Source organism: Diceros bicornis, chromosome 32 (genome assembly GCF_020826845.1).
Source record: "Diceros bicornis minor isolate mBicDic1 chromosome 32, mDicBic1.mat.cur, whole genome shotgun sequence".
Taxonomy (NCBI): Eukaryota; Metazoa; Chordata; class Mammalia; order Perissodactyla; family Rhinocerotidae; genus Diceros; species Diceros bicornis.
The window spans coordinates 24,839,225-24,865,809 of NC_080771.1; the positions used below are offsets into that span (position 1 = coordinate 24,839,225).

General features: G+C 42.4%; 1 protein-coding gene across 2 annotated transcripts; it reads right to left on the reverse strand.

The window, feature by feature from the left end:
- Window positions 1-1,323: 1,323 nt before the first annotated feature.
- Window positions 1,324-26,516, reverse strand: DDX19A (DEAD-box helicase 19A). Of its 2 annotated transcripts, XM_058528253.1 has the most exons (12): window positions 26,377-26,516; window positions 23,733-23,781; window positions 18,442-18,492; window positions 17,233-17,368; window positions 14,532-14,624; window positions 12,730-12,832; window positions 12,217-12,331; window positions 6,941-7,118; window positions 6,314-6,551; window positions 4,679-4,841; window positions 4,012-4,203; window positions 1,324-3,584 (listed from the first exon to the last, which is right to left on the reverse strand). In XM_058528253.1, the coding sequence occupies exons 1-12, from the start codon at window positions 26,431-26,433 to the stop codon at window positions 3,523-3,525; spliced, it is 1,437 nt and encodes a 478-aa protein (XP_058384236.1). In that variant the 5' UTR covers window positions 26,434-26,516; the 3' UTR covers window positions 1,324-3,522. The 2 variants fall into 2 exon arrangements, with proteins under 2 accessions (XP_058384236.1, XP_058384237.1); XM_058528254.1 differs by lacking the exons at window positions 18,442-18,492; window positions 23,733-23,781; window positions 26,377-26,516 and adding an exon at window positions 16,637-16,697 and having other exon boundaries at window positions 17,233-17,295.
- Window positions 26,517-26,585: the final 69 nt, after the last annotated feature.

Here is a 26,585-nt window from a genome sequence, read left to right on the forward strand (position 1 = left end):
AAACAAAAACCCCTGATTTGTAGCGTTTGCTGATTTCTGTGGTGCCAATACTCCCAGGATGGCCAGTTTCAACCTACCAATGATTTCAACAGCCAGCTCTGGTAGGCTGGCTCTTGTGAGTTTCAGCACACCACTACTTTTATCTAAATTTACTTCATAATTTCTTGCTCTTTTTTAGTGAAATGTATTCTTTTCTCTTTCTCTTTGAGCATCCAAGCATACTTAGTCTTTTAACAGACCATTCCATAAAATTAATGTTATCTGGGGTAAATTTGTTTTGATGTTATTTGCAGTTTTTCTGTTAGTTTTTTTCTCTCCCCATGTTCCACGGATGGATTTAGCAGTTGGCTCCATCCAGCCCCCCACCTCCTTGGCCCTTGTTCTAGAACCAGGCCCGCTGACATTTTGGGGCTCCTGTCCCTCAGTGATCTGAGTACATCACAGACCAGGCAGGCAGAGTCAACTAACTGTGTCAGTTACCAGTTGCAAGGGCCAGGGGTCCAAGTCCTGCTGCCTTTCTGGGCCTGAGTCTAAATAAACGTCTCACGTCCAGCCGGGGTGCTGGCGAAGTTCCAGTCCAGCTCCCTCCCAGCAGCGAGCCTGGCTTTGGTTCCGGTCCTGTGGACAGTGCTCTACTCCACAGGATATAACAGCCTGTAGCTACTCTGTTTCTGGACTGGAGCCCAACAAGCTTTTGGCTTCAGCCCTGCTCGCCACTTTGCATTTTTGCTTCATTGCCTGTCCACAGAAATATTCATCTTGTTTTTGGGTTAGACAGTGTTTTGTGTTTTCTAGTTTTACCTTTTCTCTATCATGGTTGTGTTTTTGGCTCAGAGTGGGCATCACTTAACTGGAATGCTGGCACCCCACGGCATCCTCCATCTCCCTCCCTCCTCACTTCCCTCCCACCCTCCTCACTTCCTATGCCCTGCCTGTCTCCTTTAAGGGCACCCACCTCACACTGCCTCCCCTCCTCCCCCACCTCACCTGTCTCCTGCCTTTCTGGAACATTGCTCTCCCTCTGGCCTCCAACCTCTTCTCAGAACCCCTGCCCCACCTCCAGCTGTGACTTGCCTCTGCCCCTCACACACACATAGACACACACACACACACGTGCAGTCACTCGCTCTCCGTGCTGGGCTTCACCCACATGGACATTCAGTTGTTCACTTTCACCCGCTCCCATCTGGACCCTTTGTGTTCTCACCAGTTCAGTCTTGTGACTCTGGCCCACATGCCCACAGCTCTGCCACCAGCTCACCCTGAGGTAAACATAATTGCTAACAGCAAAGGAGCAGGGCAAAACAACATTTTAAGACCTACAAGAATTTAGAAAATTTACTGCCCAAGAATTGCTGCTACAGGAAACACGAGTACATTTATAATACTGGGATGAGGAAAGCTTTTTTGGCCATGACATGAAATCCAGATTTCTTAAAATAAAAATGAAATCTAACATTAAAATTAAACTTTTGTGTTAATATTAAGAAAAAATGTAAAGACAAACTAGGAAAACATCCATCACTCAAGACAAAGTCTAATTTCTGTAAAATAGAAAGATGGCTAAAAGTCATTAAGGATTGACAATCCAATTGTAAAATGGTGAGACAAGAATGGGCAGCTCCCCAAAAGAGAAAATACAAACATCTAATAAACCAAAAATTTGCCAAACCTCAGTAAATACAAAGCAAAAAAAGCAATGATGTAATCTGTTTTTGCTACACAGACTGTCAAAGTTTCAAAAATGGATAATATAGAAGGTTGGCAAGCAGGTAAGAAAACAGGTATTTTTTTGTGTGTGTGTGAGGAAGATTGGCTCTGAGCTAACATCTGTGCCCATTGTCCTCTATTTTGCATATGGGACGCCGTCACACATGGCTTGATGAGCGGTGCATCGGTCTGCACCCAGGATTTGAACCTGTGAACCCCAGGCCGCCGAAGCAGAGCATGCAAACTTAACCACAATGCCACCGGGCCGGTCCCAAGAATAGGTATTTTTGTATCACTGCAATAACATACATTGGTAAAAACTTTTTGGCAGGCTCAATTGGCAGTATATTAAAATTTTAAATGTCCCCTCTCTCTGACCCAACAACTCTGCTTCCAGGAACATCCTAGAGCAAGTCTGAGCAGGGTACAGAGATGAGCGAGGATAGTCACTGTGATGCTGTGGGCAACACAACACAGTGGAAACCCCGTGTGCCTTCAGTAGAGGAGCCATGAAATAAACGCTGGGGGAGCTACACTCAGGAACGCACCACTGTCCAGAGTGAGGTAGATCTGTGTGTGCTGGACATTGTCAACATGTCCAAGATATTCTATTCACAATAGTGTGATTAGAATGTTCACTTTTTGTAAAAGAAAAGTGAGTTGATATATGCAAACAAAAGGTAATAATATATTGGAACGTTCACCAAGCCACCAGCAACAGTGATCCCAGACAGGCGGGGACAGACAGCACTTTTACTTTACACACATCTTTTTTTAATGAGCATATATTAGTCTAGTAAGCAGAAAAATACAAATAAAAACAAATCATGATTAATTAGTAAAGCGTTTCATAATTATTTTAAGGTTTCTTAGCATAATGAATGATGGGTATAGCTCTAATTTATCAGTCCTTATGAACAGCATAATCAGAGTATTCACTTGGTCATAACTCAGCAAAGTGTGACACTCCATGATAAGAACAAGCTCACTCGGTCAGGCGTGTGTCAGAAGATTGCCGGTGTCTCCTGGCTGCCATGACGGACTACTGCTGCCTGAGCAGACAGAGCAACTGCAAGGAGGAGGCGGCCAGCCCAGATCCTGGAAGGACTCATCTAGCCAGACCAATCTCTCTGAAGAGGCCGGGATTCACAGACTTCCGTGTTTCTCTCCAAATCTGAGGTTTATAAAAGTAGCCAAGATGCTCACTTAGGGAGAAACGGGGATATCCTCCGCCACAGAGAACAGAGGTAAAAGAAATCAGCTGGAACGTCTCTGGATTTTACGATAAGCAGGGTGGCCCCAAGGGCAAGAGAAACATTTGTGACAGGTCTCTGTGAAGGGACAGAGAAGGGGGGCAGCTCACAGGCCTCTCTGCTGCCGCTGCCCAGGCTCCGTCCATGTGGTGGGGCTCACCCCTCCATGCCACCTGGGCCTCTCTCAAGCTCTACCTCTACCTCGATTATTTCTCCAGGGGCTGGAGGCTGGGCCCAGCACCCCTAGCCAGAAAACAGGCAGGGGACCCTGGGGCCAGTGAATACCAGCAACAATCAGATTATTATAAAGTTGAGGAATCCGTGGCTTGAAAAAGGGGGAAAGGGACTAAATTTCCCAAAATGCAAAAATTTCCTTCTACTTTTCCCCACCATTTTCACAATTTTTGTCAAGTCCAAATGTAATTTAAAACGAGGTAGGTAGTTTCTCTCTACTCGTGCCATCGTCTTTGTGGTGACTGTTGAGGCCTGTGTCAGGAAAGCACTAGTCTCCCGTGCAGGGGGAGCGCCCAGGGCCAGCACCAGTGACTGGTGGAGCTTCTCAGTTGGCTATTTTCTCAATCTCATCCAAATCATCCGTGTCCAACCTTTCTATTTTCTTATCTAGGGGGAAAAAGAGAGAATTCAGAGAGAGATCAACATGGGATTACTGTGGAGACACACACCTAGGGAAGGGTCAGCACAGCAGGGAGAGAGGAAACACAGGTCTCTGCCCCACCTAGGGACGTGCCCTGCCTCTGGCCACAGCCATCCTTCAATTAACTGCAAAGGCTTCCGGTGCCTGAGCAAGGGACACTGACAGCAACAGTCTCCTTCAGCTGGCCAAGGGGGAGCTGTCACTCGAGTCCCTGAGCCCTGAACTCTCCAGGTGTGCTCTACGGGAACTTCCATATTGTAGGGAAGGAAAGGAATGTGGATAGAGATAAAGGCCTCTCTCGGGGCCACAGGAAAACCCACCCTTCCCCAGTCCCCCCTTGGACTTGCCGCTGAAAGGAAAGGGCCCTGGCAGGAGACGCTCCCAGGGACTCACTAAAATGCTCCTGGATTCTGTTCAGGATGTTCATGCTGTGCTTGCTGTCGACCATGTTCACTGCCAGGCCCCTCTTGCCAAAGCGGCCAGTGCGCCCGATCCGGTGCAGGTAGGTCTCGTTGTCCGGGTTCCCATCCTTGTCCACGGGAAGGTCAAAGTTGATGACGACAGACACCTGTTCAACATCGATACCTGCGTGAAGGAGAGTGCAGAGGAGTAAGGACAGGAGACAAAATCTTTGTTGCCCATAGTCAAGCCAATGTATACCAACTTTGGGTGGAAGGAAGACTCTGGGATGGGCCAGCTCTGGGATTTGGGAATAAGAACCCAGAGGAAAAAAAGAGAACTTTGGCAGGTGCTAACCAAATTATAAAATCAGTAAGAGAGCCTCTGCTAGATACAAGTATCTAGAGAGGCAGCTAAAACCTCACTGGGTGCCCCAAGAGGAGCAGGTGCCATTCTAAACCAGTCAGATGCCTGTATGTTTCCTTCCACCAAGTCGGGACTCCTGGCTTCTATGAAAGTTCTTATCTGCTCAGGGAATCCAGTCTCTCCTAGAAAAGAATGTCACCCCCACTGATCGCCCCCAAACCATCTGAGCTTCGTGAATATGAGGGTTTCTCCTGCTACCCCGAGCCTGGCAGACCAGGGCACATTCTCTGCTCACCGCGGGCACACACGTTGGTGGTCACCAGAACCTTCTCTTTGCCCTCTCGGAAGCGCTCAATCACCGCAGCCCTCTGCTCCACCATCATTTCACCACTCAGCAGGGCCACCTGGTGGCCTTCTTTTGAGAGCTCTGCGGCCAGCCAACTAGCTGTTTTGCGGGTCTGGAAGGAAGAAAACATTTGAGAAATGAAGTTACCTAAAGAGAGTTTTTTTTTTTTTCTTGTGAGGAAGATCAGCCCTGAGCTAACATCCATGCCCATCTTCCTCTACTTTATATGGGACGCCGTCACAGCATGGCTTGACAAGCGGTGCGTCGGTGCGCGCCTGGGATCCAAACCCACGAACCCCGGGTTGCTGAAGTGGAACGCGTGCACTTAACCGCTTGTGCCATAAAGACTATTTTTGATCTTGAAGGTTCTACCTGAAACTTAGCATCTAAGGGTTAAATTTCCTAAAAATTGGTAATCTGATGTGGTGTACCAGAAAGTAACAATGTCACCTGGGTAGTAATCTTACAAAAATATTTAACCTGAATATAATCATGAGGGGGAAAATATGAGAGAAATTCTAAAAGACCACTCACTAGCCTGGACTCTTCAAGGTGTCCATGTCATGTCAGGCAAAAACCAAAGGTGGGGAAACTCTTCTAGATTAAGGGAGTCTCAAGAGACATGACCACTAAATGCAACAAGCGATCCTTGACTGGCTCTTAGGTTTAACAACAGCAACCAAAAGCAATAAAGAACATTTTTGGCACAAGTCGATAAATTGGAATATGGAGCCTATATGAGATAATATTATTGTGTCATTGTTAAAGGTGTGATAATGGTATTGTTGTTACACAGGAGCAGGTCTCATTCTTAGGAACTATTAGGGGTAAAGTGTCATAATGTCTACAACTAACTTTAAAATGATTCAGCAAAAAGTACAGACATGTCACACACATGAGGATATGGATAAGGCAAATGTGGCTTGATGCTGATAGTAGGTGAAAGGCATAATTGTTCATTTTATTTTTTTCATCTTTTCTATAGGTTTGAAAGTTTCAGTCCTACAGTTCAATGAAGTTGGAGGGAGATGCTACTCTAAAAAAAAATTCAAAAATTACAGAAACAAGTCTTCCAGTAACAGAGTATGACTTGTCTTATTCTCACATCCCCTAACAGTATTTTGCAGTTTTCTTCAGAGATCTTAAATATTTATTCCAAAAAAAATTTTTTTGGCCATTATAAATGAGATCTAGCCTTCCATTTTCTAAGTGCTTGCTGTTTGAGACCAGAAAACTACTTATTTTATATTAATTTTATAATCAACCATCTTCTTTAGTTTCTTATTTTTCCTACAAATATCAGTTAATTCTCTTGGGTTTCCTAATATTCTATCACCTATAAATAATATAAAGTTCAGCTGGTTCCATGATCAGGCTATGTATCTCAGGATACTACTGGTACTACCACTTAAGAATTGTCTCTTACATCTCCACAAACCATTTCCTTTCTGGCCACACTTTGGGAACCTATCCTGGTCTTCCTCAGCACTGAGGTGGGGCTGGCTGACAGGGAGGGGACAGGGCAACAGCCTCCAGTGGAGCTCCTCCCCCAGCAGGCTTGTAGTTGCTGCTGCTGTGACTCACATGGCAGAAGATCATGGCTTGAGCAATGGTGATGGCCCCGTAGAGGTTACACAAGGCCTGGAACTTCTCGTCTCTGTTATTGCAAAGGACGTAATACTGCTTGATGGTGTCCAATGTCTCCTCCTCACGCTTCAGTTTGATAATGTTTGGATCTGGGACCACTTTCTGGGCAAATTTCCATACGGAGTCTTCAAAGGTGGCAGAGAAAAGCAGCATCTGGCAGTTTCTGGGCAGCATCCTACAAGGGAAGGCCCAAGTATTTGGCATAACCCCAAGTTTTTTACTGGAAGGAACAAAAGCATAGCCTTCCCAGGCTTGGATGGTCTATATCCCCAGGAAGGTGGCAAAGTAGGGGAGGAGACTTGCAGGGAGGAGGCAGGAGCAGGGATGGGGGTGGTGTTAGATTCCCCAAATCTCCTTCCTCAACCCTAAATCTCCTTCCTCAACCCATGGTCAGTGCTGACATGGAAATGGCCCACCAAACAAATGATGCTGAAGGTTCTGAGGCAAAGAACCCAGCAGGAGAGAGAAGAGGAGTTGGAAACAGCAGGAAGAGATGCAGAGAACAGGAAGATTTTACTTGCAGATCAAGAGGCTGAGAAGTTCCTCTTGGCTCAGAGTTCTTACCTCTGGATGCGGATGCTCTGATCTTGGTGGCCCTGAGTAGCTATCATCACGTCAGCCTCATCCAGAACAAACACCTTGATCTTCTTGGGGTCAATGAACTTGAGCTTGGCACACCAGTCCAGGACAGTCCCAGGGGTGCCAATGACAATGTGCTCACTGATCTTCTGACCTCTTTCCACTGTGGAGACAAGATGTTTTCTGTGGGTACTTCCATAGCAAAGTCAGCTCTGGAAATCAAAGCTGTGCCCATCCTTCCAGAGTTAGTAGAACAAATTAATTCCAGATTTCAAAACACACGAGTGGTATCCTAACGTCTTGGATTCTTCTACTGTTAAGTGGGCATAATGACACTTATCTCACTGCATTGTGGCCGGGATTAAATCCTACACAGTGAACCTTCAATGAGTATTAGGTTCCCTTTTCCTATTTTCTCTTATAATTCAAGCTCATCCAACCCTTTCTCTTTATCATTAGTCTTATTCTTTTCATACCATCCATTCACTCACAGTTCACTTATTTCCTCCTAAATTGGTAGTTCTGAGTCCTAAGATCCTGGCCCAATGATTTTTTGCTTTGTTATCTTTTATCTAGATATTCTAATTGTGTTTTTCACAATTGTACACAGTTTTTCTAAGTACAAATTCTCTTTGATTTAAAAAACACCACATTACTCTCAAACTACAGCTGGTTGGAGTTGAAACTGATAGAACCATCTATCAAAATGCATTCAGTCTTTGACCAAAACTTCCACTATTGGGGATTAATCGTGTAGATATATTAATATGTGTGAAATAACATATATGCAAGGATATGCATGCATTAAAGAGTAACTAATTAAGCAAAATATGATACACCCAATGAATGACACCAATAAAAGTATAAAAACTGAGTAGCAACTGATAAGGAACAATCTGCAAAATACATTGTTAAATGTGGGAAAAAAGCTGCAGAGTAGTTTATATACCAAAAGGGGCAAAAAAGAATACATATATGTACATTTTTGTGTGAGTGTACACACATTATGTATTTACACACATACACACACATTACTTGCCTGTAGCCACACAGAATATCTCTAGTAGAATACATGATAAACTGGTTAGTACTGGTTGCCTTTAAGAAAAAGAACTAGGTGGTTGGGGGTATGGGAGAAAGAAAAGTTTCTACCATATACCCTTTTCAATTATGAAACGTGAATGTTTTAACTATTTTAAAAATAAATAGGGCCGGCCCTGTGGCTTGGCGGTTAAGTGTGCGCACTCCGCTACTGGCAGCCTGGGTTTGGATCCTGGATGCGCACTGACGCACTGCTTCTCCAGCCATGCTGAGGCCGCGTCCCACATACAGCAACTAGAAGGATGTGCAACTATGACGTACAACTATCTACTGGGGATTTGGGGAAAAAAAAGAAAAAAAAAAAAAATAAATAAATAAATAAAAATAAATAAAATTTAAAATTTGAGGAGAAAGGGCCTTTTGTTAGGAATCCATCAACTATCCATTGGAAAAGTTTTAAACTAACTCTTAAAAATATTGTAGTTCCCAATGTCCACTGCCCATCGATCAAAATTGAACCTTTAAAAAATGATACATTATGGGCCGGCCCCATGGCTTAGCAGTTAAGTGCGTGTGCTCCACTACTGGTGGCCCGGGTTCGGATCCCGGGCGCACACCAATGCACCGCTTCTCCGGCCATGCTGAGGCCGCGTCCCACATACAGCAACTAGAAGGATGTGCAACTATGACATACAACTATCTACTGGCACTTTGGGGCAAAAAAAGGAGGAGGATTGGCAATAGCTGTTAGCTCAGAGCTGGTCTTCCCCAGCAAAAAGAGGAGGATTAGCATGGATGTTAGCTCAGGGCTGATCTTCCTCACAAAAAAACCAAAATAATACATTAAATGCAGTTAATATATTAATCCTTAGCACTAACAGTGAAGTCCCATATTATTACAAAACAATCTAGAAAAGATATATGTTGTCACAAGATTCTGGTACACTTCACTTAAGTGTACCCATCAATTTGAGATGTCAAATAAACACACACAAAAATATCCAACCTAATAATTTCTGGATAGGGCCGACCCCGTGGCTTAGCGGTTAAGTGCACGCGCTCCACTGCTGGCGGCCCGGGTTCGGATCCCGGGCGTGCACTGACGCACCACTTCTCCGGCCATCCTGAGGCCGCGTCCCACATACAGCAACTAGAACGAAGTGCAGCTATGACATACAACTATCTACTGGGGCTTTGGGGGAAAAAATAAATAAAATTATAAAAAATAATAATAATAATAATAATAATAATAATTTCTGGATAAAGTGCTTTTGCTGCATGCTGAAGCACAATGGTTTTCTCCAGGAAAAGCTCTTTTGTGATTGTGTGGTGAGAAGAACTAGCCATTTTTGTTTGTTGACTGACAAACTATAGATATTCAAGTTGGGAATTTGATATACATTTTCCTGAAAATGAACAAAGAAAGCCTGTCTCTTTAATAAAAACAGGGGCCGGCCCCGTGGCGTAGCGGTTAAGCACGCTCGCTCCACTGCTGGCGGCTTGGGTTCAGATCCCGGGCCCCCACTGATACACCATTTGTCAGACCGTGCTGTGGCAGTGTCCCATATAAGTGGAGAAAGATGGGCACAGATGTTAGCCCAGGGCCAGTCTTCCTCAGCAAAAAGAGGAGGATTGGCATGGATGTTAGCTCAGGGCTGATCTTCCTTACAAAAAAATAAATAAAAAAAAATAAAAACAACCAACTGTATTTGCCGCCATGATAACATTTAAGCTTTCAAGAGAAAATTAGAATTAGCCTGGATTTGTCTTGAGAGCTGAGATGTGTTTCCTGGAGGCAGCATATTGTTGGGTCTTGTTTTTTAATCCATCCCACCACTCCGTGTCTTTTGATTGGAGAGTTCAGTCCCTTTACATTTAGGGTATTAGTGATATATGGGGGCTTGTTGTTGTTATTTTATCACACTTTTTCCAGTTCTTTTGCATTTCTTTTGTTTCTCATCCTGTGTGTTTCGGACTACCAATTCAGTTTGGTAGTTCTTTATGGGAGTTCTCTTAATTTTCTCTTTCTTTATCGTGTGTAATTCTGTTCTGATTATTTGGTTAGTGGTTACCATGAGGTTTGTATAAAAAATCTCGTGGATGTGACAGTCCATTTTTTGATGGCCTGTTATTCCCAAAATGATGGCCTGTTATTTCCTTAGACTAAGTTGATTCGATCCCTTAGCTCTTCCCCTTCTAAGTTATTGTTGTCACATCTTATTCCTTCTTGTGTTGTGAGTTCGTGTTTAACATGATGCTTGGTGCTTACCTTCCATTGATCTTTGGTTTTATAATTAAGTGTTTGCTAATCGGGCCGGCCCTGTGGCTTAGCGGTTAAGTGTGCGCGCTCCGCTGCTGGCAACCCGGGTTCGGATCCCGGGCGCGCACCAACACACTGCTTCTCCAGCCATGCTGAGGCCACGTCCCACATACAGCAACTAGAAGGATGTGCAGCTATGACATACAACTATCTACTGGGGCTTTGGGGGGAAAATATATAAATAAATAAAATCTTAAAAAAAAAAAAAAAGTGTTTGCTAATCTATTTTTTTTTTTGTGAGGAAGATCGGCCCTGAGCTAACATCTGCCAATCCTCCTCTTTTTTTGCTGAGGAAGACTGGCCCTGGGCCAACATCCATGCCCATCTTCCTCCACTTTATATGGGACGCCGCCACAGCATGGCTTGCCAAGCGGTGCGTCGGTGCATGCCCGGGATCCGAACTGGCGAACCCCGGGCCGCCGCAGCGGAGCACGCGCACTTAACCGCTTGCGCCACCAGACCAGCCCCTGCTAATCTATTTTGGCAGAGGAAAAATCAGAATTAGATTTTGGAAAACTTGTATGTGCCACTGTTAAGTCTGAGAGTTTCTTGATGTGTATAAACTCCTCCAATGAGTTTGGTAGTGATATTAATGCAGGAAATTCTAGATTTTTGTATAACAAAACGTGTCAATGTTTGGAAGATCAGTATAACTCAGTTAAGACAGTATTTTCCAAATGACGAAGGCATGATGTTAAAAAATTATTCTTGGGCAAAAGATGCATTCAAAATGAGAGACCAAGGGATTTTAATGTAACAGTATGAAAAGTTCATTGATATGATTGAAGATACCACAGTGCAACTTGTAACTAATTACCACTTGTTACGCTTTGGTGTAGCATCAAAAAAAGAATATGTAAAATTATCTGAAAGGCCAGATTTTTTTCATTTTCTTCAAAGAGAACAACATTTCACAACAGATTAAATACACGAGCAGATATGAGAAAGATTTGCAAAAACATAAAACAGTGTCATTCTTACTCCTTTTAGGAATAGTTATTTTTCATAAAAATATATTATTTATATTAACACATAATGGGTTTATTACTGTTACGTTAAGTGAATGTGTAAGTACTTTAAAGAGTTCTCAATTTTAGCCCTTCTAATATGGCAAATATCAAGATATAACCCATAAAAACAAAAACGCTTTGGGGTCCTCAATAACGTTTAAGAGTAATAAGAGAATGCTGAGACCAAAAAGTTCAAGAACCGCTGCTTTAGACAATTATGCACTGCTGGGTCAAAGGGCTCGCTCTCTTCAGTTTTTCCAAGCAATGCCAAACTGTTTCCAAAAGTGACTGTACAAACGTACACTCCCTGCCAGAATTGGATGAGCATTCTAGGTCTTCCACGTCTTCACCAACACTTGGTATTGTCAGACTTCATTTCTGCCCATCTGAGAGGTGTAGAGTGGTTTCCACTTACATTTGCCTGATGACTAATGAGGCTCATCATCTGTTCATGTTTACTGGCCATCTGAGTTCCTTCTTTTGTGAGGCACCTGTTCATGGGGCCTCTTTTGTCCACTTTCTGATTAGTCTGCTTGTTTTTTTCTTACTGATTTGTAGTTTTATATATTCTGATAACTTTCTAATGACCTACTTTCTCATGAATCATTTAAAACCCGCCCCTCCTCCCCATTTTAACCCATACTCGCCACATTACATTCTGCACTACACATGGAAGAAAGACTTGGTGGAAGGATTTCTGACTTTGATAAGACCAGGTGAACTGCACATGCTCTTAGTTTACTCTTCAAGTATTTAAATAGATTTGCTAAAAGCAATGCAGTTGGGCTATCAGGTCTGACTGAACCAGAAAGTTGAGTATCATCATCACATCTTCAAAATTCAAACACCAAGCCACCCTCACAACTCAGGTCTCACCTCTTTATACTCACATTTATTGCCTCGAACGGCATAAGCAAGCTTTAGTTCTGGATGAAATTTGCCCATCTGCTCAATCACTTTTCCTGTTTGAAGCGCCAACTCATACGTTGGGGAGAGGCACAGACACTGACAGAGAGATCATAAAGGATGAGTTCAGGAGAGCCTTTTAGTAACAGACAACAGGCTCAAAAGCAACAAGGATGCTGGTGTTATCACCACTTGAATAGTGCAGGGAACCACATCCTCTTCAACCAGGCCCACCTTTCAGTTGTACACTGAAGCCTTCTGTAGGGAGCCCTGGCTGGGTGGGTGTCTGCGGAAGCCACTATTTAAGGTTGCTGCTGCTTCCAGATGAATTCTACCCAGGTCAGGGCCTGATGTGCTAACCTGCTCTGCCTGAGCCACAGTCTGAAGCATCAGAAATGTTCAGACGCCTCCGGGGCACCCTTGTTAATCTCCCACCAGACGGCGCTGCTTTTCCCAGGGCCGGCAGGCCAGGGACCCCAGGATTCCCCAGCCCTCACCTGGGGGTATCTCTCTGCTGGTTGCACGCGGCTGAGCATGGCCAGGACAAAGGCAGCTGTTTTACCAGTACCAGACTGAGACTGGGCAATCAGGTTCTGTGGGCTGGATCAAGGAAGAACAGAGATGAAAATAATATTAGTTAAACACAATCAAGTATCCAAATGTTCTTTCTGAGTGACAGGAATATGGATTTTCCCCCTTTATGCTTCTATTATTCAGGTTTTCCGCATTGAGCACAATGATAAATTTTTTATATGTTGTTAAAACATTGCTTAAATATTTAGAGAAATAATCTTTGTTTTAGATGGGTCCACATCAAGAAATCCTCATTCTAGACTCCAGCACAGCTACAGAGCCCTAGTTTTGTACCCCAAGGGCCCCATGGAAGTTAAGAGTACAGAGTAAGATCTGTGCCCGGACAAATCCCCAAGGACATTTTCTGCTGAGCCATGTGTCTCCAGGACTCGGCTCCTTCTGTGTGTTCCCGTTTCCTGTCTTTATGGAAAATGTAAGATACCAAGTTAGATGCTTCAGAGTGAACTTTCACATTTTACTTCATGTAAACCATTGTCATAGAAATAGGTGGCATTTTTGTCATTAAAAAAGAAAAATAATAAGAGTTGAACAAAACAAGTTACTACGTAATGATACCATTTATCTGAAGTTTAAAAATATGTAAACTACTACTCTTTAAATTCTTAGGGACACAAAGATATATAGTAAAAGTACAAAGAAATGTGAGAGAATGATGACCCATTTCAGGATGAAGCTTACTTCGGCAGGGGAGGGGGATAAGAAAGGAGAGGGGTACACGGGGGCTTCAACTGTCAACTAGATTAATGATGGCTTTACAAGATTAATGATGGCTTATTTCTTGACAGGATAGTTACAGATGTTCTTGGTATTGCTCTTGACACCTTTTTACAGGTCTCAAAAATTTCAAAATAGGAGCCAGCCCAGTGACGTAGCGGTTAAGTTCGCGCGCTCCGCTTCAGCAGCCCTGGGTTCACCAGTTCGGATCCTAGGTGCGGACCTACGCACCGCTCATAAAGCCATGCTGAAGCGGCGTCCCACATACAGCAACTAGAAGGATGTACAACCATGACATACAACTATCTACCAGGGCTTTGGGGAGAAAAAAGAAAAAAAGGAGGAAGATTGGCAACAGATGTTAGCTCAGGGCCAATCTTCCTCAAAACAAAAAAAGAGAAATAAACTTAAAAAAAAATTCAAAAGAATTTTTCAAAACCCAATTTTTAAAATTGCATAGGGCCGGCCCCGTGGCTTAGCGGTTAAGTGCATGTGCTCCGCTACTGGCGGCCCGAGTTCGGATCCCGGACGCACACCCACACACCGCTTCTCCAGCCATGCTGAGGCTGCGTCCCACATACAGCAACTAGAAGGATGTGCAACTATAACATACAACTATCTACTGGGGCTTTGGGGAAAAAAAGGAGGAGGATTGGCAATAGATGTTAGCTCAGAGCTGGTCTTCCTCAGCAAAAAGAGGAGGATTAGCAAGGATGTTAGCTCAGGGCTGATCTTCCTCACAAAAAAAAAAATAAATAAAAAATCAAATTGCAGAGAATGACAGCACTAACTTTACCAGTTTTTATTGTTAAGTAGGCAAGGCAGAAACTGTACCAAATTTCACCTGACTCTCTCTGCACTTGCCCAAGTTGTTTCCTTGAAGAAACATCTTGCCCCAAATGCCCCATCTTGTTCTCAGGACCGCTACAGCTGTTAGTGGAAGACATTAAACTAAATTCTGAAGAGGCGCATCCAGGGTCTGCATACTCACGGCTCAGCGAGCATCATGGGTAACGCGTTCTCCTGTATCTTGGATGGTCGATTGAAGCCCATGGCATAGACTCCCTGGAGAAGCTGTGGTTTCCTAGGAGGCCAGAGAGAGAAAGGATGGATTCCTAGTTGTTGAAACTATTTTAAAGGCCTAGAATTTTATCTTTCCCTATATCCAGCAAAGAATAATGCTTCCTATCTCTATCAGACACCTTTTCCTATGCCTTAAAAAAAACACTATCTAAAACTAAACCAAATCACCACCTTTCCCTACTAAATCTTAATCTGCAACCATTACACAATTCATAAAATACAGGCCAGTTTCCTTTCTTGGAGAAATTCATGCTCAGCAGACTCACAAATATGTTGGCCTTGGAAGACAAGTGTTCCCTGGATACCGCAAGAGTGGTATTTGTTAATTCATAGTATAAAATAGATCACAAAAGACATATCTAAAAATAAACACTGCTTACTATACTGTTAAGATATAGAAGTCCCTTTAGAGAATGAGATTTCAGTTTTAATCTCTCAGTACAGATGTTAAATTGAACCAGAATCATTTTGTGTTCCATCGTCCTTCCAAAGCCAGCTGTGCAAAAACTTGGGACAATAAGAGGTAAAATTGATTCAGCCAGTTTCTAGCAGCTGATCAAAAGTAAACAGATAGGGGGGTTAGTTAACATACTGAACTTTATAAATGCTGAGATTTACTTGTTACATCCAGTCAAAATCAAGACTAGAAAAGCACCGACTTCTTATATAAGCAGCTGCACAACAAACAGCAATTCAAGTTGCTCTTCCACTGCATTGGCAGTAAGTCTCTGCTACTCTAAATTGACAGGATGCTCAACAAAGATCAGACTGTTTCTGAAGAAAAGTCAAACCAAGTCAAGACTGCTGTCCTCTAAGCCTTCCTTGGAGTTTAACAGGCTCCCTAAAAGGCAAATTATTCTGGTACATGTTGGTTCTCAGACAGAAAGAACTTTGAAACCCTAACCTTTGGTGTCTTCCGTTTGGAAGGCTGTTCAGCTCAGCAGATTCTGATTTAGTTGCCAAAGAAACAAAGTCACTACCGAATGAAGATTCAAGTGATCCAAGAGCTTCCGATGGCTCATTATTTTTCTTTACCTTTGCAGATTGATTAAAATATTTTAAGTACAAAACAGACCAAGTACATCAGGTGACCTAGGTTTCATTCTTTGTTTCCTTTGGCTATCAACAACGAAATCAGAGAGAACTTCCCTTTTCAAATAGGACAATTCATCACTGGTTGACCTGAGAGCTCAAGTCCTTTCAATGAAAGGAATTTTAAAAAACTATTGATACTCAGAAAAGCAAACTATCAGTTCAGGAAACAACAGAGCACATCTAGCTGCCCTGATACAGTTTATAAAGAAAAGCAAAGATGACAGATTTACTAAATGAAGCCCTTAAAAGAGGAAATACACATAGAAAAGTATAATTTCCTGAAAACATTAAAAAAAAAAAAAAAAGGCCAGACCTTAAAAAACTTGTACTTAGCTATTACTTCACTAACAACTTGATTTGGTTCTAGTTAGCTCTCGTATTTTAAGTCTCTTACTCTGAAGCAGCGGTAATAGTTGGCAGGAATGTGGCCACTATTTGCCCACAGTGAGCATACTATAGATTTTGCTGAACAAAGGCAAAGAATCCATTTATTCCACCACGTTCTTATTCACCAGCTACTTTCTGCCTATGATTTGGGTCCTGGCAGGCAGCAAGAACAAGTAGTTATGTCTTGTGTTACTCATATCACCCAGCACAGTGGCATGTACATAAACCAATGATCCACAGACACCTCTTTACTAACTTACTGAAGAAAACAAAAAACATAGTATGCCTTTTCATAATTCCCTGCCATTAAAATAACAACATATTAGAAGTCATTCTTAGCACAATGCCATAAATGTGCTCCCTTAAGGCTCAGTTCTGGGTTCCGGATTTTTTTTTGTTATTTCTGGAATGTTGAAAGCTGCTTTCCACTGTAGGTACTGGGAATCCTGCACAGGCTCTTTTGACAGATTTTATAAAAGCAGATAGACTTTGTTAAAACCGTAAACCCTATAGTCTAACAAAAGGGCTTACCTAATAAGAAATGTTCCTGACATCCAGAAATCACCTGTCAGCCAATATTTTATTGAAAGTTCTAAGAGCATAAAAGAAAAAAGACTTTCAGCTATGATGAATAAATTTGTGGCATTTAAAAATCCCTACCAAGGGCCAGCCCCGTGGCTTTGCGGTTAAGTGCGCACGCTCTGCTACTGGCGGCCTGGGTTCCGATCCCGGGCGCGCACCGACGCGCTGCTTCTCCGGCCATGCTGAGGCCGCATCCCACATACAGCAACTGGAAGGATGTGCAACTATGACATACAACTATCTACTGGGGCTTTGGGGGGGAAAAAAAAAAGAAAGCCTGCAGAAAAACCAAAATATTAAAAAAAAAAAATTCCCTACCAAGAGGAGGAGACCTGGGTAGCCAAGAGACAAGGGTGGGAGGGAGACCACCATTGTAAACTTTTTCATACACTTTGACTTTTGAATCATGTGAATTATACAGTCAAAGAAGTAAATACATTAAGATTTTTAAGAATAAAAGTAAAATTCCCAAGAATTTCTGAGATGCTAAGTTTTATAAGGGAGGGACTGGCAAGGAACAGCCATTCAAAGGAACGAATACTCACAGCCGAAGCTCCTCAAAGGACTTCACTGAGTAGAGGGGGGAGTTTGGATCCCGCTGCAGGACTTCCACTTGGTTTGTGTTATCGACAAGGTTGCTTCTGATCAGCTTATTAAGTAAGGACTGGGCAGCCCTGTCCTCTGTCAGGAAGAAACCAGTAGATTTTCTTCATACTCATGTGGCAAACCCCACGCTCATGAAATCTCTCTCCCTGTCTCTGCACCAGCACGTGGGCAGCCAATCATGGTTGGAGAAAAACACAATCACACTGATAGGTCTCACTTTCAATTCTTGACCACTAGACTCAACTGGGCTGAGCTGCCCAGCAAGTCTTTATGTTTCTATACTCCACTCATTCACTCTTCATCTCCTCATACCTCCATCCATACCTTCTCTTCTCTTCTCAAACTTCTAATTCCTCCACATTCTCACACGCCTGAAGACCTTGCTACTAACTTCATTGGGAAGTAAAAGTAATCAGAACCACTTCCACACACTGCCATGACACACCTACACACCCACCTGCATTTGTGCCCACATTCTCCACCTTCCCTCCTGTAACTATGGATGAACAGCCTGTGCTCCTCAGGCTAATCTCTTGACTTGTGCAATAGGTCCCATCCTTTCTTGCCTACGAGGATACTTCTCCTGGCACTGACCCTCTCTTGCATTATCAGTTTCCCCCTCCACTAGGTCATTCCCACCAGCATGTGAACACGTTTTAACATCTCTCATCATAAATCTTCCTCCTTTACCCCACATCCCCATCCAGTTATTGCCCTATTTCCTCTTTAGGGAACATTCCCTAAAAACGCTGTCTGTACTCGTCTCACCTTCTCCCCTCCCCTTCTCTGTTGAATATACACTGAATAGGTTTTTATATTTAACCTCCCCACCTGACCTCAACAGCCCTTGTTAAGCTCACTAACGACTTCTACACTGCTAAATCAATCAAACAGTCAGTTTTTAGTTCTTCTCTTAATCAAGTTATTAGCTATATTTGACTCCCTACTTTTGAAACACTTCATTCTTCTGGTTTCTGGGACAGCACTCTCTCAGTTCTCCTTTTATCTCTCTGACTGCTTCTTCTCAATCTCCTTTGCTGATTCCTCCTCATCTCCTTGATCTTATATCTCAGAGTGCCTCTGGCTCCAGAAAGGCAAGTCCTGGGTCATACTCTGTCTCTTGCTACAGGGTTTCAAAGAGTAGTTACCTTTCTCTTCTTCATCCGTTTTCTCTTCAGTGGCACTGGTTTTGATAACACCTACACAAGAGTACAGCTGTCATAATCAGAAAGGCAAATAAACCCACCCAAAAGGTGGGACAATGTAAATACTGAACCTATTTAAGTGATCAAAATGTAAATAGTTGGTATTTCTTTATGTTTAATAGATTTTTATTCCTAAGAAGTTTTTAAATGCATAAGAAAATTTCAAATTTTTAGAAATTTTGGCTAACTTCAAAGTGATCAGAATATGTCACCTCTGATTTGCTTATCCTAATATAAAATATAGCATTATATTAGCAAACGTAATTAGACATGAGAAAGAAAATAAAAGTATTAAAAATTTAAAGGAAGAGGTAAAATGATCACTGTTTTTTGTTTTTTTGTGAGGAAGATCGGCCCTGAGCTAACATCTGCCAATCCCCCTCTTTTTGCTGAGGAAGACTGGCCCTGGGCTAACATCCACGCCTGTCTTCCTCCACTTTATATGGGACGCTGCCACAGCATGGCTTGCCAAGCGGTGTGTCAGTGCCTGCCTGGGATCTGAACCAGCGAATCCCGGGCCACCGCAGCGGAGCACACGCACTTAACTGCTTGCACCACTGGGCCGGCCCAAAATGATCACTTTTTGTAGAATATATGATGGTAAACTTGCAGGACTAAGAGTATCAACTTAAAAATGACTACAAAATAAAATAACTCAACAAAAAATAAAATAGCTAGGTACAAAATACACAACCAGAAATCAGTAGCTTTCATAAATACAAAAATGATATAATTGAAAAGATCCTATTTATAATAGCGACTAAAAAGATAAAATACTGCACCTGGAAATACAGTTTAAAAATATGTGAGACTTACATGAAGAAAAACTTTAAAACACTCTTATAATGCAAAGAAGTATAGCTAAAAGGCAATAAATAAATTAAAATGGAACTCTAAGACATTCAATTACCCCAAAAGAAAGCAGGAAAAGAAAGGCAGAGAAATAAAGTATGAGGGGACAAAGAGAAAACAAATAGCAAAATTGCTAACCTAAACCCAACCACATCAATATTACATTAAATATAAATAGACAAAATACTCCAATTAAAAGACAGAGATTGGGGCCAGCCCAGTGGTGTAATGGTTAAGTTCACATGCTCTGCTTCAGCGGCCCAGCGGTTTGCAGGTTTGGATCCCAGGCATGGACCTACACATCACTTATCAAGCCATGCTGTGGCAGCATCCCACCTATAAAGTAGAGGAAGATGGGCACAGATGTTAGCCCACAGCCAATCTTCCTCAGCAAAAAGAGGAGGATTGGCAACAGATGTTAGCTCAGGGCTAATCTTCCTCCCCCCAAAAAAAGAGACAGAGATTATTAGAAGGGATAAAAAAAGCAAAATCCAACTGTCAGCTATCTACAAGAGGCAGAGTTTACATATACACACACAGCTAAGTTAAAAGTCAATGGATGGAAAGAGATATATCATGCAACCAGTAAGCATACAAAGGCTAAAGTGGCTCTGATAATGCAGAATTCAAGACAAAAAACATCACCAGAGATAATGGGGGTTATTTCTAATAAAAGGGTCCCTTCATCAGGAACACATAAATGTACATATACCTGACAACAGATCTGCAAAACACAGGAGGCCAAAATCGAGAGAATTAAAGGGAGAAATAGACTATTCCATTATTGTAGTTGGAAATTTTAATACTCCTCTTTCAAAAACTGAAAAAACTAGACCAAAAAACAGTCAAGACATAGAAGATCTGACAAGACTATCAACTACATTGGCCTAACTGACATTTATCAGGCACTCTACCCAATAACTGCACAATACATATCCAAGAATACTTGGTAATTAACCCCAAACCCTGCCTTCTTTTGGATTAATCACCAAGATAGAACATATGCTGGGACACAAAAGAAGACTAAAAAAATTTAAATGGATTGAAATCATTCTGAATATGCTTTCTGATCAAAATGGAGTTAAATTAGGAATTAATACTATACCTAAAAAAAACCCCAAATATTTGGAAATTACACAACACACTTCTAAATAATCCATGGGCCAATGAAGAAATCACAAGGGATCAAAGAAAATATTTTGAACTGTAAAATAAAAAAGAAAAGGAAAGTTAACTCAAAGTAAGTGGAAGGAAAAAATACAGAGTAGAAATTGATTAAATAGAAGACAAACAATAAAAAAAAATCAACACTGCCAAAAGCTGGTTCTTTGAAAAGATCAAAAACTGATAAAACTCTAGGTAGACTCATCAAGAAAAAAGAGAAAGAACACAAATTGCCAATATTAGAAATGAAAGCAGAGGGGCCAGCCTGGTGGCGCAAGCAGTTAAGTGTGCACGCTCTGCTGAGGTGGCCCGGGGTTCGCCGGTTCAGATCCCGGGTGCGCACCGACACACCGCTTGGCAAGCCATGCTGTGGCGGCGTCTCATGTAAAGTGGAGGAAGATGGGCATGGATGTTAGCCCAGGGCCAGTATTCCTTAGCAAAAAAAGAGGAGTATTGGCAGATGTTAGCACAGAGCTGATCTTCCTCACAAAAAAAAAAAAAAAAATGGGGCTGGCCCCGTGGCGCAGTGGTTAAGTGCGCACGCTCTGCTGCTGGCGGCTCAGGTTCGGATCCCAGGCACCCACCAACACGCCGCTTGTCAGGCCATGCTATGGCGGCATCCCACATAAAGTGGAGGAAGATTGGCACAGATGTTAGCTCATCTTAAAATCTTAAAATGTTAATCTTAAAATATGAAGTTCTTCATATTTAGGAAAAAGAGGGGCCAGCCTATGGTGGCGTAGTCGTTAAGTTAGCACACCCTGCTTTGGTGGCCTGGGGTTCGTGGGTTTGGATCCTGGGCGTGGACCTACACACCACTGGTCATGCCATGCTGTGGCAGCGTCCCACATACAAAATAGAGGAAGACTGGCACAGATGTTAGCTCAGGGACAATCTTCCTCAAGTAAAAACAGGAGGATTGGCATAAGGAAAAAGAAAAAAAAGCCCAATAGAAAAATGATACAAACAGTCAATTCACAAAAAGGAAATACAAATTCTTTTAAACTTATGAAAATATTCAATCTTACTCATGAAACACAGATTAGAAAGTATTATGCAGGGCAGGCCCCGTGGCTTAGAGGTTAAGTGCGTGCACTCTGCTACTGGCAGCCCAGGTTCGGATCCCGGGCGTGCACCGACACAACCCTTCTCCGGCCATGCTGAGGCCGCATCCCACATACAGCAACTAGAAGGATGTGCAACTATGACACACAACTATTTACTGGGGCTTTGGGGAAAAAAAAGGAGGAGGATTGGCAATAGATGTTAGCTCAGAGCCGGTCTTCCTCAGCAAAAAGAGGAGGATTAGCATGGATGTTAGCTCAGGGCTGATCTTCCTCACAAAAAAAAAAAAAAAAGAATGTATTATGCTGACCCACCATTTTTTACCTATCATATCAGAAAAATTTCAAGTTTTTGACTAAAAATTCTGTGGTGAGGCTGTAGGGAAACAGATACTCTCATGCTTTACTGATAGAAATATAAACTGGCATAATATTTATGGAGTGTACCTTGAAAATACTGATAAAAATTGCAAACAAATACACCTTTGACCTAGCAAATCCATTTTGGGGGAATTTATCCTACAAACATATTTGGATACATGTAAAAAGAATTAAGTTCATAGTTATTCCATGAAGCACAGTTTATAACAGCAAGAGAATGTGTCCAACCCAAGTATCTATCAATAGATGACTGGTTAAATAAAATATGGTGTATCAAAACAATGTAATACCATGCAGTTATAAAATAGAGTGGAGAAACTCCAAGCACTGTTATGGAAAGCTTGCCAAGGTATGTTGCTGAATGAAAAAAAGTAAGTTTATTGTGTAAGTAAGTATACTACCCCATCTTTTGGTTAAAAAAAAGAGGGGTTCAATTCCCAGGCACAGATCTACACCACTTGCCTGTCAGTGGCCATGCTGTGGTGGCAGCTCACATAAAAAAAAAGAAAAAAGAAAAAAAGAGGAAGATTGGCAACAGAAGTTACCTCAGGGCCAATCTTCCTTAGGGGAAAAAAAAGAGAAAAATCTGTATTTGTATTTGCTTTGCAAAAAGAAACTTTGAAAGAATATTAAAAATCCAAATCCCGTAACAGTGGTTACCTATGGGATAGGGTGGTGTTATGGGTTGAAATGTGTTCCTCTAAAACTCATATGTTGAAGTCCTAAGCCCTAGAACCTTGGATTGCGACCTTATTTTGAGATAGGGTCACTGGAGACATAATTAGTTAAAATGAGGTCATTAATACATTATGACCGATGCCCTTATAAAAAAGGGGAAATCTGGACACAGACATGCACACAGGGAGAATGCCAGGTGAAGATGAAAGCAGAGATTGGGGTGATGATTCTACAAGCCAAAGAATGCCAAAGATTGCCAGCAAACCACCAGAAGCTAGGGAGAGGCATGGAATAGATTCTTCCTCACAGCCCTCAGAAGGAACCAACCCTGCTGACACCTTGATCTCAAAACTTCTGGCCTCCAGACCTGTGAGACAATACATTTCTATTGTTTACACCACACAGGTAGTGACACTTTGTTATAGCAGCCCTAGAAAACTAATATAGGTGGGGAGGAGGAACTGGATAAATGGTGGTCCAAGATGGGAAGAAGGCCTTTCACTTGTTTATACTTTTTGAGTTTTGAACCCAGATTAACTTTTCAAGAAATTAAATTAAAAAATTTTACAGAAACATTATCAAGTGAATAGTAACAGTACAATCCAAGAGTGATTCTTTTTTTTTTTTTGGAAGATTGGCCCTGAGCTAACACCTGTTGCCAATCTTCATCTTTTTTTCTTTTTTCTCCCCAAAGCCCCCAGTACATAATTGTATTTCCTAGTTGTAGGTCCTTCTAGTTCTTCTATGTGGGACGCCGCCTCAGCATGGCTTGATGAGCGGTGACTAGGTCCACGCCCAGGATCCGATCCAGCGAACCCCAGGCTGCCACAATAGAATGCGTGAACTTAACCGCTGCGCCACCAAGCCGGCCCCCCAGTAGAGATTCTTGATTTTCAGGAGTCAGAGGTTAGATAAAATCTGTAAAACTAACATATCCCCTTCAGCAATGAAACCGAATTTACTGGCTCTCAAATTCAGTGCTGACATTTGCCAAACATTATGCTAAATGAAAGCTACTTTTCACATTGCAGCTAGGAGTGCAGAGCAGAAGAGCATGTGTAGCTTGTATGCAGCTTGTAGTTACTAGTAACTCACCATTGGTATCTGCTTTGACTTTCTCTTCCTTGATCTGCAAATTACTCATCTGAATGGGAATAAAAGGAAACACTTGAGAGCAGAGCCATGTGATAACCTAATACCATGAATTATTTATTAAGCTAATGTACACAAGTCTATACGGTAAAATAAAAACGGGAGGAGGGTCTTCACCAACTCTTAGGAAGCAATGTTTTAAAACATTAATTTGCACCAGCCTCCTGATAAGCAGCGTGGTTAGAACCAGACACCACGTATATTTAGGTCTATATTTGTGATATTCATAATATCACACAGCTAGATTAGGGTCACAGGTTTAAAAAGATTTGAAACCAATTCTCAGTAACTGTCTTTTAGGGAGGATCTGATGCTAAACACTAGATGTTAAACTCTGGAGTGCCAGAACCATATCCTTTATAATACTTTTTGATTCATTTGCTGATAACTGCCAGTTTTATACCTCTGACCTGATTCTTCTCCTAAACTCCAGTGCCACATTTCCAAATGCCTGATGGGCACTGTGCAGAAGAGTTAACACAGCAGGCCTGACCGCTCACCTTAGAAAGCTGGCTTTCCTAAGAGAGGCTGGCCCTTGGCTGGCTTCTGGGAACTTAGATTTTGGGAGGGTTCCCACCATTCCCAGAACTGTTGAGGGGTTCACTACGTTTAACCTGATTGTAAAAATATGTGGTTTATACTAACACCTGCTTTCTTTCCGGGAATCTGGAATTTTCTTACATGCTAGGCAGACCATGACTATGTGACAGGCCCCCTCTAAAAATCCTGAGCATGGAGTCCCTAATGAGCTTCCTTGACAACACTTCACATGTATTGTCGCAATACGTTACTGGAGGAATTAAGCACAAATTAAGCAGAGTGTGTGACTCCACTGGGAAAGGACTCTTGGAAGCTTGTGCCTGGTTTCCTCTGGACTTTGCCTCATGTGCCTTTTCTTCTCGTTAATTTTGCTTTGAATCTTTCACTGTAATAATTCATAGCTGTGAGTACAACTATAAGCTGACTCCTGTCAGTCCTCCTAAGAAATCATCACACCTGACACCTCTTGGGGACTCCCAACATAGTTACTTACTAAAATGTCTTCCTTATCTCAAATTCAGAACAGCCAAACCGGAACTTGCCATCCTCCATATCAAATCTGCCCTTCCTCCCACTTCCCCAGCACTTTATTAATACCACCTGTGACATCCAGGCTGAAAACATTAACCTTTGCCATTAACTCTCCTCTCTCCTTTTTGCTAAATCCTGCCTGTTATCCGTCCACAATTATCTCTTGAATCCATCCCCTCATCTTCACTTCCACCGCCCAACATAGGCCCTCTATCTCTGGGCTATTAGAGTAACTTCCACACTGATCTCCTTTCCTTTAGATATCACTCCTTCCCTTTAGATATCACTCCTTCTAATACTTTCTGTTGTCTACAGTCCAATAAATCTAATCAGAACAAATCTTGTCAGTATCCTTCTAAAAAATCCCCAAACTGACTATCCTCTTTAAGTTCTTAAAGTCCAAAGGATACTCCCTATAATATTTTCTATACTGCCCCTATTACAACCCAATAACCTTAAGCTGCAGCAAAAATGAGTTCTGATTCCTGTTCCCTAGGCAAGTCTAGCACTTTTGTGCATTCTCTTCTCCTAAAATGCCTTTTACCTCCATCTCTATTTTAAATGACTCATTCTCGAACATCCAGCTTGAATGTAAACTTCTTCACAAGCAATTTCCCTACTCATAAATGTCCTTTCCCTGCTCAGAGCTCATTTATCACATTATTCTTACCAATTTCACAGTACTACTCACATTTTAGCCTTCCTAACTAGACTCTAAAGGTTGTTCCTGTACTCTACTGGATTTAGCCCATTTCAAATATCTGCTGGCAAACTGATCATCTTCCCAAAGCAATAAAGGGTGACTGAAGAAGATATGTAATTTAGACATTAAAAAGTTATATAAGACTTCAGCCTACAACAAAAAAATCTATATTCTTAAAAATCAATAGTCCATTGTCACTAAACAAACCTAAAATTAGATATAAGAACAGAAAGCCACGGTTTACACTATAATCACTTTCCAGTGGAATGAATCTTCATTAACCAAGAAGAACCAGTATATGAAACTGTCAAATGAAGCTAAATTGTTTCAATGAAAGAATCTGCAGTGTCTCCTGCCAACATTTGCAGTAGTTTGAAACACTAAGCCTACACCTGAGTCTGTTATTCTGCAATTTGGCTACAAACGGCCAAACATGTTAAGCATGGATCTAAAATATGTTAAAGTAAGAGTAGCACAGAATTATCTAAAACATGAAAAAGAGAATCAGGATCTACATTTGCCTTTCCTTGCAATCCCACTGAGAAGGAGGTGCAATACAGGAAAGACAGCACACATAGCGGGGACAGATTTACCATAGGATGAAAGTCTTTAACAGGCCCAGATGAAGAGAAAAGGCTCGATATCGGCCTGGTTAGCCCTAGGCGCAAATCAGGGCTAAGCGATTCCCGGCGGCAAACCTTAGGGGCATGTGGGCCACGGGCCTGCCCAACCCGAGGAGCTCCCTGGACTCCAAGCAGAGTCGGCTTGGGCCACCCTACTGCGTTCTCCCCGCCTGGAGCTGAAGCCACTGACCGACTTGACAGCCGCTTCCTGCTTGTCCACTGCAAGGGCCCACGAATCGGTGGCCATGGTCGCAGGAGAGGTAGGCTGACTCACGAAAAAAACGCAGCGCACAGAGCGCCAACACGGACCCTCAAGCCTCCGCAGGCACGAGAACGACACTCACGCAGACCGGAAACGGCGATGCGCGACAGTGACGTCACTTCCTGCCCGGTGCGAGG

What these genes read in the sequence shown, in the direction of transcription:
- DDX19A (XM_058528253.1), bottom strand. Translation starts at nt 26,433, where the DNA reads ATGGCCACCGATTCGTGGGCCCTTGCAGTGGACAAGCAGGAAGCGGCT. An exon ending in AACGGATGAAGAAGAGAAAG is followed by an intron (nt 17,369 to 18,441) that starts GTAACTACTCTT and finishes TCTTCCTGACAG; the next exon opens with AGGACAGGGCTGCCCAGTCC. An exon ending in AAGCCATGATCTTCTGCCAT is followed by an intron (nt 4,842 to 6,313) that starts GTGAGTCACAGC and finishes TCTTCCTTCCAG; the next exon opens with ACCCGCAAAACAGCTAGTTG.